Source organism: Solanum stenotomum, chromosome 9 (assembly GCF_019186545.1).
Source record: "Solanum stenotomum isolate F172 chromosome 9, ASM1918654v1, whole genome shotgun sequence".
Lineage (NCBI taxonomy): Eukaryota > Viridiplantae > Streptophyta > Magnoliopsida > Solanales > Solanaceae > Solanum > Solanum stenotomum.
The window spans coordinates 9,093,448-9,106,125 of NC_064290.1; the positions used below are offsets into that span (position 1 = coordinate 9,093,448).

A 12,678-nucleotide genomic window follows, 5' to 3' on the forward strand; every position below is an offset into this window, starting at 1 on the left:
ATGTTAATTGGGATAGTAGTTGGCTCCTAAATGGGTTGGAGAAAATTCCTCTTAGCTCGTGAGGTTGAAGATCACATGACTAGGTTTTATCTTTTCTGTTGGTAACTAACCATTCATATCATTAAGTACCGTGGAATCTTAGTAGTTCAGTTGATTGATACATGAATATTCATCTACTTGGTAGGGGTTCGATTCCCCACGCTGTATTTCTCTTTCCAATCTTAGTAGTTCAGTTGGTTTCTTTCAATCTACAAGGTATGCACTGTTTCAGCTACCACCATTCTGAAAATCTGAGCAGCTGATGCCTGATGTATCCCCTTTGCATTCTTGACTGTCCAGTGAAGAGGACCTTGCTGTGTTAGGCTTTCTTTGCAGCCATCTGAGGAGTCTATTCGATAGTTTCTGGTGTACTCTGCCAAGTGGTCTCTTGTTTCCTCACACCTTTGACACAACATTTCACTACTAAAAAAATGCCAAAAACCGACCTCAAATTGGAGGAGGGTAAAGTTCTGGCTCTATCAGCTGTTAATAGTAACCTGTCATGCATCAGTAGCCACATGATAAACCTGGATTTGGGTTAGAATCACTGTGGTGGAACATTAGGCTTTTTCAATGTAGTCTTGGCATTTCCCCTATTAACTTCAGAAATAGGGTCCATCGGATCTCTCTATCTTCATTAGAGAGGTTAAGGCTGCGTATATACTACCCTCACCACACTTCACTTGTAGGATTATACTGGGTATGACAATGTGGACTTTGGAATAACCTATGAAAGTGCCATTTGTGGCTGATTTGGTGATGAAAGTATATATAAAGAACACAAAGGCAAAATCTTATTTTGGTGATGTAAGTATATATAAAGAGTTGAAAGTAAAATACTACTTACTGTTTAATGGGAATCCCAAAGACAAAATCTTATTTATCATAATAAAAAAACACTTACACTTAACAGAATCTTAAAGAATGATATAACTAAATACACCCATGTTTGTTTAACAAGTCAAAAGAATGACCAGAAAACAAATGACTCACTTGTACAATTGAAAAAATTAATAACAAAACTGAACAAGAATCATATAATCACTCGAAAAAATTAAAGAAGGAACTTAATAATCTAGCATTTAGGTAGATCTGGTGGAGGAGGAGGTAGCATAGTTGATAATGTTGGCCCATTTTCAACAACAAAAGCTGTTGCTAAACCCCAAGGCAAGTGAACATCCAAATGACAATGCATCAACCATACACCTGTAATTTCCACATTAATAATTAGAACAAATTTATCAACCATGCCAAGTTTGTTTCAAAAGTATGGCATAGTGGTAAATGAAAAGATTGATTGAGAACTATGTCTCGTTTAAATTCCACTTGAGGCAAAAATATATGTGTTGGTGGGACGTAACAGATATGATTATAAAAAGAAATTCTATTTCAAATGGATGTGCTATATATATATTTACCTGGATTGTTAGCTCGAAATCTAATGACAGCCCATCCTCCAACTGGAACGCCAATTGTGTTACGTTCTTGTGGATTGACAAAGTTGAATTTTTTCCTATCGACTGCAGGGTTATAATTGCCAAAGCCTTGTGCCAATACATGGAAATTGAATCCATGCAAGTGAATAGGATGATTTTCTATCCCAATCAAAGCAGTATTTTGGAACACAATTTCAACTGTGGAATTGAACTTAATTTTCTTCACTTTTGTCGATTTTTTCGTCATTATAATAGCAGGATTCATGCTATTATTTGGGTTTGTATAGTCAAACTTCAATGGTGGTTTGTCTGGGAAATCAGTAGTGTAAATTCCACCAACATTGTAGAAAAAGGCTTCCAACATTGAAATCTTGTCTGGAAACTGGAAAGATGCATTGTTCATACTAGCCGAAAATCGTTGTCCATTTGGGCCTCCACATGTTGCATTTCTTGATTTTCCACAAGCAGTTAGGCCCAGCCCAATAGTGATAAACATGTGTTCGTCCACTTTTCGAGGTGGTGGGTTCCAAAATGGGCCAGTTACAAGCCCAGTTATATTAGTGAAAAATTTATGGGCTGTTGGTGTGTCATTAAAGGCAGGTAGAATTGGCATTATGGGAGTTGATGGTAGTAATGCATCTTCATACACTATAATTCCTCTAGTTGTGGTGTTGTCAAATGGCACCCCGGCTGCACTAGCATAGGGGTTAGCCGTCATGTAGTACGATGCCGGTAGTTGATCGGCCGTCAAGAGGACGTCAGTCGTCTGGCCCGGCCCGGTGACAACTACATCCGTGACGTAGGGATCAGTGTAAGCAGCATCAACCGCGACAACTTTCATTTTATGATTGGCGATCTTGAAAAAAAGTTGGTTATTGAGTGCAGCGTTGATGATACGTAGGAGATATGTTTTTCCATGTTTCACCTTCAACTTGTAAGTTTCTAATACAAATAAAAACGAAAATTCAAGTTAGCAAGACAACAAAATTTCAAAGAATACCTGGCCTGTCGACCAAGGCTATAAACTCGTTGAATAGATCTTACGATTAACAGAGCAAGGGTAAAGATCGCCCGGCCAGCCGTTAATAGTGTAAGCATTAGAGTTATTAGGTGCTGAGCCAGTTGCTAGCGCTGCATTCTCCACATCCACAACATTGGCATTCCACCATTCTCCTGCATTAACATGTTTAAAGTGATTTCAATAATTTCCTTTCTTAATTTGAAAAATAAAACATTATTCTTCATTTGCTAGTTTTATCAATGGGTTAGATTTCACTCCATATGCCCATTCTTGTAGTAGTAATCTTGAATAAGAATTTTCATTAAGAAGAGTTGAAATATAAGGAAATAAACATATGAAGAAGCCAAGTGATTCACCATATATGTTGTTGTTTTTACTTATTTAAGTAGTGTGTATTTTCAGAGAATTGAAGAGGTGTCAAGACTAGGATGGCAAGTTTTTCTCGATCAATTGTGTTAAGGGTTTGCAAAATTAAATATACACTTATAATAGCTAACATCTAATCTCTGTACACCACATGATTTTTCGACAAAAAGGTGTGCATTAAACCACCCTTCACCTAAGGTGACTCTGTCATGTATCTCAATCCCAAATGAATTGAATCACCATATATAAAATCATCACCGACCATATCGCTTGTTTAAGCTCATATTGGGCCAATGTACTAGTTTTGTTCATCTGTTTCTCACCCAATGTTCGATATTCATATTGAAGCTCAATTAAATTTAAATTTCACCGTAATTCTCATATTAAAGATAAAACGCTCTCCGACAAAAATGACTCAGTAGTTACTACTACTATACATCAAAGTAAAATCATAAGTGAAGAAGGATTAATTAAAGTTACCTAAGAGAATAGGAACTTCTCTATAAGGTTTAGGGAAAGGATAAGAGTGGCCTTTTTTTGGGCGAATAATGAGTGCACCATGAACTGTGGCTCTAAGCCATGACACGTGTGCATGCCACCATAGAGTTCCTTCTTGTCCTGTTATTTTAAACTTGTATGTGTAGCTATGTCCGGGTCGGATCGGGCACTGGGTCGCAAACTCCGGTCCATCAGCCCACCCACTTAATAGCTGGAAAACTCCATGCCTGCATCAATTAATTATAAAACTTGCATTACTTTTTAATTATTTTACATTACGTAATGATATTATCTAATCTGATAATGATAGTTGCCACATTTTGATTATCTAATTTTATTTGTATTAGGTAATTTATTAAATATTTTATTTGTTTCAATTTGTTTGTCCTACTTTTCTTTTTAGTTCCTTTAAAAAAGAATGTTCTCTTTCCTCTTTTAGCAGCTCTTTAGTTTTGATTTTTCACATAAAATGTTTAAGACCACAAGATTAAAAGACATGTTGATGCATTCTACATTTCTTTAATTTAAGACTACAAAATTCAAAAGTTCTATTTACTTTCCGTATCAAGTCAAAATAGAACAATCAAATTGAAATGGAGAGAATATTTAATTGTGAGGTGAGTAAATAAAATAAGTTAAGGGACAAGTGAGACTAGCTCTAGTGATTGAGCACATTGATCTCCACCATCAACGATAAGTTGAAGGTTCGAGTCTCATTGGAGAGTAATGAAAACACTATCATCTTGATCGATGGGGTACCAGGAAAAAAAAAACAAGCTAGGTGTCCGGTGACAAGTTCAGAAGTCAAAATCATAAACTTTAAATTTTAGCTCTGCCACTGAAATTAAAATTGAAATGAAAACTTACCAATGAATAGTGAGATTGTAAGGTGAAAGGTTGTAGACATGAACCACAAGGGTGTCTCCTTCTTTTACACGTATGGTTGGACCAGGAAGACTTCCATTTACAGCAGTAATTACTTGTCTACGGCACAATCTCGTTATAGTACGGTTTTGCACCTATATATTTTTTTTAAAAAATCATTAAAGATACATTAATTAGTTAATTAAAGAGTACGAGTATTAATTAGATATAAGAGTAATAACAACTCTTGATGTATGAGTGTAATTGACAACTTCAAAAATATGGTAGGAAAGCTGTCATATTATCATATATATCATGGTTAAAATACACTAATAATGTAGACAATTATTTACTGGAAGTATATATAATTAGTTAAATCCTACATTAAAATAGAAGTTCTACCAAATGCAATTTAATTATTTTTGCCATTTTTCATAAATAAAACTTATTAGAAGAGGTGTAACAAGTGGAAACCATGGTCAGACTATCAAATCGATGCATGCATGTTTATATCTATGATATATCATACGGAATATTATAAGGACCCGTTTTGTCATATGTTTTTACTTTTTACGGAATAATTTTCACTTTATTTGAGAATTAGTGTTTTCACCGTGAAAATTTCAAAATTAACTTGATGTTATATTTCAAATTTGAAATATAGCTTATAAATTAATATGTTTTCCAAAAAGGAAATGATTTTTGAATGAAAGAAATGAAAGTGATACTCCATATGTCTCAATTCATGTGAGAGTATTTAATTAGACATAAAATTTTAAGAAAAACCAAAAAAAACTTTTTAAAATGTATAATCGAAAGCAAGTCATATATAGACAATCATCTCAGTAAACGTAAAAATAAAAATTGTAAAAGCATTTCTATGGAAAAAGGTTTTATGAAGAGTTGACTATAGTAATATATTTTGCATGGGAAATAAAAAAAGAAGAAGATATTAGTAATATAGTACGTACATGAAAAGAATGCTCAACAACTTCAGCTGAAACCAATGAAGAACAAGAAGCTAAAAGAGCTATTGTGGTGCAAGCAAATAACAAGAAAATTTGATGCCTCATTTTCTCTAAATACAATAATTCAATGTGTAAAGGCTTTGAGAGATGAAGAGAAATATGAGAAATGAATGGCTTTATATAAGAAGACAGAAGTTTATACACCAACGAAAGTCACAAGCGGCACCTATATTTTCTAATTAAGAAATGTACACACACAAATCACGATTAATATACTCTCCCGTCTAAAATTATTTATCGTACTTTTAAAAAATACTTATCTTAAATTACTTTTTCCACTATACTAACATTATATATTCACTCTTGTTCAATTTGAAAAATGAAAAGATAATTTATCACTTAGTTCTTAGTTTACTCTTATTATTAATTATGGTCATTTTTCAAAATATTGATTTTTTTGTATTTAAATGGTGATATAGTAAAATTGTCATTTTATTTTTATCAGTCCTTGAGAGAATATTTGTCATTTAGAAGTTTAAGGCAAAATTAATATTATTGTACAAACACCTCAATTATTGGTTGATAACTCATAAATAGAGTAAAAATACAATGAAGTGAGATTATATTCATAAATAAGGGTAAAATAGTAAAAAAAAATCATCTTAATTACGGAATAAGTGTCTTCTTAATTAATGTAATGAAAGGACATGTAAAAGAGAAACACGATAGATAATTTGAGACGGAGAATACGATTTTATTAGAAGTATGTATTTTCCTTCTTCATTGTTTCTTTTTCTTTTTTGTATCCTCAGCTAAAATTTTATTTCACATACATTTTCCTAATCTCACTTTCTATAGGGTCTATCTAATTATTTCCTAAACATTTCCACGATTGCGTAAAAGACTTTGTTTAAGGCAAAACGAGACATTTGAAAAATGGGTTCTGAAAATTTGGAAAAAATAATTAAGTAAAAGTTAGTTATAGGATAGCTTGAGTTGGCCATCAAATAAATACTAATCTGAACAAGACTTTCTAGCAGATAGCTGTAAATTTTTTATTTTTTTTTTATTTTTTAAGAACATCTATATATGTTAAATTTGACTGTTTCCTCTATTTTATTTTATTTTATTTTTAAAGAGTTTTCTCAATGGTTTAATTCCAATAAGCCTCTTGTTATTTAGAGTTAGGTAGCTTCCTTTATCGTTAGTAGTTGAGGTTCTATTAACATTTGTACACTAGCATTCTAGTGATGTATGATTCATCAAATTGAAAAGCGCTAGCTCCATTCATCAATATTCATGGTGATAATTGTATATACTCAGAGGCGTATACAAGAGGGGGTCACCGGATTTGTGCTTTCCTTTCAAAATTGTACATAGTAGTATTATATTTTTTAATTTTTTGTTACAAATAGATGTGTGAAACCACACTCGAAGTATCATATAATGTGATGATGATAGAGTACACCTCGTAGTGAGGTTAGAAATTCGACTTTTATATCTATCTTGTTTTATTTTTCTTTCTAAAATTGGGTAACACCTCTCTAAGTGGTTATTGATAGCACTTTTGGTATTTTAATTAATTAAGCATTTCAATTTTGGACCTGTAATTTTAAAATTTTAATTGTTTTCAATGATAAGAAACTAAATGTCAAACTAATTAGATCCACATTTTCATAATAGTGCATCATCATCCTAAAATCTTGAATACGCCTTTGTTAATATACTCTAAATGTTTGTCTTGAATAAAATGAAAATCAAAAGCCTAAAAAATTTCGAACTTTTCTTAATTTGGGCAACCGGCCAAGGGCAGCTAGCATGGAAAAACAGAATCATCAAAGTGCTCAAATAATAAATATCGTCAAATTTTAGCTCTTTTCACTTTTTTGCTTACAAAAGCTGTACTGTGGAGTAAATAGCAAGCACTATTCAATATGACAATTCAGTGGCATTAATAAAAAGGGATTAATAAGGAATTAAATGAAGTACTCCATTATATATGTGAAAAGTACATTTTCCATTGTATGAATATGGCATTTTTTAGAATCTGGATTAAGGTAATCTAAACTACTATTTTATGGACCTCATTTCATACGCAATACCAATAACCAACTGACTTATAATAATATTGACAAGAGAGTAATTAATTGGAACACATAGGACTTTGTTACCGGTAAGATTTTATTTCAATGGGGTCTAATTACAAGTTACAATAAGTGACAAAGTCAATTTTTTCATTAAAAAGGTTCAAAATAAGAAGTAAATATGTGAAAGAAGCCGAAGGGCTGAGATTCAACATATATTACATATACATAAGAATAATTCTAACTATATAGTATAAAATATTTGGATTAACCCTTAATCTTAGCTGATTTTGTCCCTGGTTACAACCTAATTTATGTGTATATATGTATATTTATCTTGAGAAACTGACAAAATTAAGATATAATTAACAGTGTATCCATGAGAGAGTATTAGTGTTCTTGTTCTGCTAGTACAAGGCATAGGAATCACCTGCGAGACCTGAGTGGCTGAGTTCGTTCTGCTTGTAATGTTAGTGATTTAGAAACAATGACCGGAACTTGTAAGAATATATTAATATCAAACTAAGTTAGAGTCGGTTATACCTACTTCACTTCTCTCTATTTGGACTAAGCTTCATAATATTAAAAATAGAAAGACTAAAGTTTACGCCAGTGCAAACACAATTGTTTTTGACATATGGAGTACGTTGGATATATAGTTTTTATATATATTCTTCTAAAAGTTTATTGTCTCATAATAATTGTTGAATTTATATATTTAATTAAAAAAATTAGCCATTCAGAATCTTCGTTTGGAAATTCAAGATACTACATGCAATTACAATAAATGTATTTGTAAAAATAAGGAAAATAAGTTTTAGTGATATTTCATATTAATTGTATCTAGTGTACTCCTCACCTTTCAGCACATCCACTTCATCTTCACCCTCAGTCCACATATAGCCTCACCTTACCTCACATTTTATAGTATTTGTCTAAATTATTATTCAAATACCGTCAGAATAATATTTTTTATTTACATACTAAACATAAGAAAATAAAAAAAAAACTCATTTATTTTCCTAAAAAAAGACATTTTCCTTCCTACTAAACACACGCTAAATCCTTAAATTTTTTTATGGGCTTATTTGACGGGATCTTTCTAGAAATTAATTTAATTAACCCTGGATAATTTAAGAGCAACTTTCACATATAGCAAACAAAAAAATCATATTTGTATGCTATAGCAAAATTTGCATAATTGTGCTCCATAGCAAACATATATATGTATAATTCGCTATACATATACAATTGAAAGCTGTCTATTTCGCTATACATATATACAAAAAGAAGCAATTGTATAATTTGTTGGCTCTTCTTCAGATTTGTATAATTTCGCTGGCAAGCCATTTGTATAAATTGTTGTTAGCCTCTCGTTTGTATAAATTGTTGACAAAAATATTTATATATCAAAAATCACTCTCTCTTTCGCTTTATACAAACATAAATTATACATTATACAAACATAAAACTGGGCAGGGGAATATTTTTATTGTATAATTATACGTGTATAGGACGAATACATATGTATTCACATGTGTATATACAATTTTCTCGCACTTTATACAAACAGAAACTCAATTTATACAATTCTGTTGTATAAAACGAGAAAGAGAGAAAGGCAAAAGAGAACTGGGCAGGGGAATATTTTTATTGTATAATTATAAGTGTATAGAACGAATATATATGTATTTGCATGTGTATATACAATTTTCTCTCGTTTTATACAAACAGAAACACAATTTATACAATTTTGTTGTATAAAGCGAGAGAGGAGAGTGGCGAGTGAGAGTTTGAGGGAGAGAGGCGCTGGCAAACAGTTTGCTACAGGACANAAAAAAAAAACTCATTTATTTTCCTAAAAAAAGACATTTTCCTTCCTACTAAACAGACGCTAAATCCTTAAATTTTTTTATGGGCTTATTTGACGGGATCTTTCTAGAAATTAATTTAATTAACCCTGGATAATTTAAGAGCAACTTTCACATATAGCAAACAAAAAAATCATATTTGTATGCTATAGCAAAATTTGCATAATTGTGCTCCATAGCAAACATATATATGTATAATTCGCTATACATATACAATTGAAAGCTGTCTATTTCGCTATACATATATACAAAAAGAAGCAATTGTATAATTCGTTGGCTCTTCTTCAGATTTGTATAATTTCGCCGGCAAGCCATTTGTATAAATTGTTGTTAGCCTCTCGTTTGTATAAATCGTTGACAAAAATATTTGTATATCAAAAATCACTCTCTCTTTCGCTTTATACAAACATAAATTATACATTATACAAACATAAAACAGGGCAGGGGAATATTTTTATTGTATAATTATAAGTGTATAAGACGAATATATATGTATTCACATGTGTATATACAATTTTCTCGCGCTTTATACAAACAGAATTTATACAATTCTGTTGTATAAAACGAGAAAGAGAGAAAGGCAAAAAAGAACTGGGCAGGGGAATATTTTTATTGTATAATTATAAGTGTATAGAACGAATATATATGTATTTGCATGTGTATATATAATTTTCTCTCGCCTTATACAAACAGAAACACAATTTATACAATTTTGTTGTATAAAGCGAGAGAGGAGAGTGGCGAGCGAGAGTTTGAGGGAGAGAGGCGTTGACAAATAGTTTGCTACAGGACACAATTAAATCAAAGTGTGGTTATACCATTTAATTTGAATTAATAGTTTGTCATTATGTACAATTTTCCCATAATTTAATTCTCAATTTTACCATTCCACGTCACCCTTTTTTAAAAACAAAAAACAATGTGCCACGATATTTTTGTGGAAGAAAGAAATAGTCATATGATGTGCAAACGCAAACTAATTTGTGGACTCCACTGTTTTTGAATGAAAAATAAACTATATACTATATAGTTGATGGATGGTCAAATCATAATGCCCACGGAAATACGCATAAATATATTAGAAAATTTCACTTATTTTCTTTTATTTTTTTATGTTTTGGAAAGTTGAAAAATATTTAGAAAATATTTCACTAATTGTTTTTTTTAAAATCAAATTAAAGATATTTGTTTGAATATTTTCTAAATCAAAGGACTCGAATTAATGATATTTGTTTGAATACTTACCACTCCACCACAACCCTCTTACGAGTCATATTTATTAGTAATATATAAAGCTATATTAGCTACAACCATATTTATATGGGAAGGGGGAGTAATATCATTTATTTATTTACTCATTTATTTTGAGCAAAAAGTGGTTTCTTGGTTGACATTTCCAATGATGTCACAAACAACAATCTTTTTTAGAAGACTTTAATTTGAATATTGGAATTTGGTGGCATTTGGAGAGGATAGAGACCAAAACTTGTAGAGCTAGGGAGTAGGAAGACAGTTGAAGTATCAAAATGTTGCTTCTACTACACAACAAATCACATTTTTCTTTGAATTGAAACTTAAAAAATAGACATTTTCTAGACTAAAATATAGACAGCTAGTAGATCATGAGGATAATAATAAATAAGGAAAAAGATCTCAGAAAATCTCATTCCAAATTTCACTTTTAGTTCCAATAATACTCAACCAAGAAATGACAAATATACATTATTTTAAAAATCTTCATTTCATCTTTGACTAGATATAAATGTCTATAGCTTATTTTTAGGTAATAAATTTCAAAAATCTTTATTTCCTTTTTATATTTTATATTCAATTTAAACTGTATCACATAAATTAATTAAGACAAACAACAGGATTATATGAATGGGGATTGAGTTTGATCACTTACCCATAAGGTTTCTAATTAAGAAAAAATGACATGTTTTCGATTACATGTTTTTCCTGGTAAATATCTACTTGTATTACTTGTTTTCTTAGAGAATTTATCCTCCTTCAAATTGTAGATAGAAATTACATGGTATATAGCGAAATAAATTAAAGAAGCGCAAAAATACAATTTTTTCTAACTAAAAGAGAAAAATATTATCCAATCACTTAGGTTAATATTTTTCTTAATCTTTACAAACTAATCAATATAAGTTGTGACATGTGTGGATCCACTAAATATTTAAGTGGAATAGCAAACAAGGCAAATTCATTAGGGTAAGTAGTTTTTTCCCTCTTCTTTCCCTCTGAATATGTCAAGGAAAATTAAATTCTTGAGTAAAAGTTGTAGACTTATAAACTTAATCAAGAACTTAATTCAACATGAGTAAGTAATTAGTAAGGTTACGTACATTAATTTGATTGCGTCTCAATTTTTACTACTAAATTGCAACTATATATACTCCCTCCGTCCATATTTACGTACGTATCCATGTTTGACTTGACACACGAAATAATAAATAAAATGATAATTTTACTAGTTTACCCCTAATTATTATAAGTCATCTCACTCATTGAAAAATGAATAATACTTAGTAATAAGGGTAAAGTAGGTATAAAAAGGATAAATTATCTCTTAATTTTCTAAACTGAACAAGTAAAGTGGGCGGAGAGTATATATATAATGGCTTGTTGATAGAAACGTTTAAGAGGTAGGTAGCCTAAGGTAGTTCGTTAAATATATTTGGTAGACGCCCTTAACCAAAATTGAGAGTCAAATTAATTTTTGGGATGTTGATTATGGCTTGTCACTTGCTTGGGATTTAAGTTTCTTTTTTTGTGTTTGTTAGGGTGGAGTTGGGGACTTAGCAAGACAAAAATAACTAGTGGAGTAATTAATTATAATTTCATAAAATTATTCAGATTAATAGTCTTAAGATGATTGGTTTACTTGTCATTATCCCTACGCATGTCTCTTTAGCTAGATTAAGGAGAAGTTGTTAATCTCTCCAAATCACATGTCTCAAATAATTAATTAAGCACTTATTAGTAAAGTTCAAAACTTTATCACATGATACTACTTTCAAACTCATTTCTCAACTTTTCTTTCACAATCAACATGCATATAATTACACTAAAGTTCTCAAAATTAGCAAATTCTTACATTTTTAATATTCAATATCACTATTTCCGATGTCGTTGTCAATCAACTTTTTTGAAGCTCAGACTAATTCAAATTTAAGCTTTGATTTATATTGCTTGATTATCTAATTTATTATCCATCTCTTACAATGCAAGTTATATCTTACAATCTAATCATTTGGTCAATTCAATCTAAATGTCGTTTAACCACATTTACAAATTTAATTGTACCGTTTTAATGATAAACAAGTATCATTTTTACTTATGTTTATGGTATATATATAAGAAACTATGGATTGAATTGTATATGCCTAATTAGATGCAACGTGTGATTTATTAATGAGGTTTTATTTCATTGTCAGATTGTGATGATACTGGAGTGTGATAGAATTTTTTTTATGAAATACATTTACAAAGCACTTTTTCTATCGTTATTTGATACTTGCC

At 30.7% G+C, this 12,678-nt stretch overlaps 2 protein-coding genes across 2 annotated transcripts in view; both read right to left on the minus strand.

The window, feature by feature from the left end:
- LOC125877105 (glucan endo-1,3-beta-glucosidase 12) overlaps positions 1–12,678 on the minus strand; it is a 343,740-nt gene that overhangs the window by 182,304 nt on the left and 148,758 nt on the right. The gene's annotated exons all lie outside the window — the stretch shown is intronic.
- LOC125877099 (laccase-7-like) lies at positions 889–5,354 on the minus strand. Its single transcript, XM_049558417.1, has 6 exons — positions 5,196–5,354; positions 4,228–4,379; positions 3,343–3,587; positions 2,520–2,648; positions 1,458–2,417; positions 889–1,245 (listed from the first exon to the last, which is right to left on the minus strand). The coding sequence occupies exons 1-6, from the start codon at positions 5,295–5,297 to the stop codon at positions 1,115–1,117; spliced, it is 1,719 nt and encodes a 572-aa protein (XP_049414374.1). The 5' UTR covers positions 5,298–5,354; the 3' UTR covers positions 889–1,114.

Bases quoted from the DNA above. Each gene is read 5' to 3' on its own strand.
- LOC125877099 (XM_049558417.1), bottom strand. From the start codon at position 5,297: ATGAGGCATCAAATTTTCTTGTTATTTGCTTGCACCACAATAGCTCTT. The intron at 3,588-4,227 runs GTAAGTTTTCAT...TAATTGATGCAG, and splicing joins TACAATCTCACTATTCATTG to GCATGGAGTTTTCCAGCTAT. The intron at 2,649-3,342 runs GTAACTTTAATT...ATGTTAATGCAG, and splicing joins AGAAGTTCCTATTCTCTTAG to GAGAATGGTGGAATGCCAAT.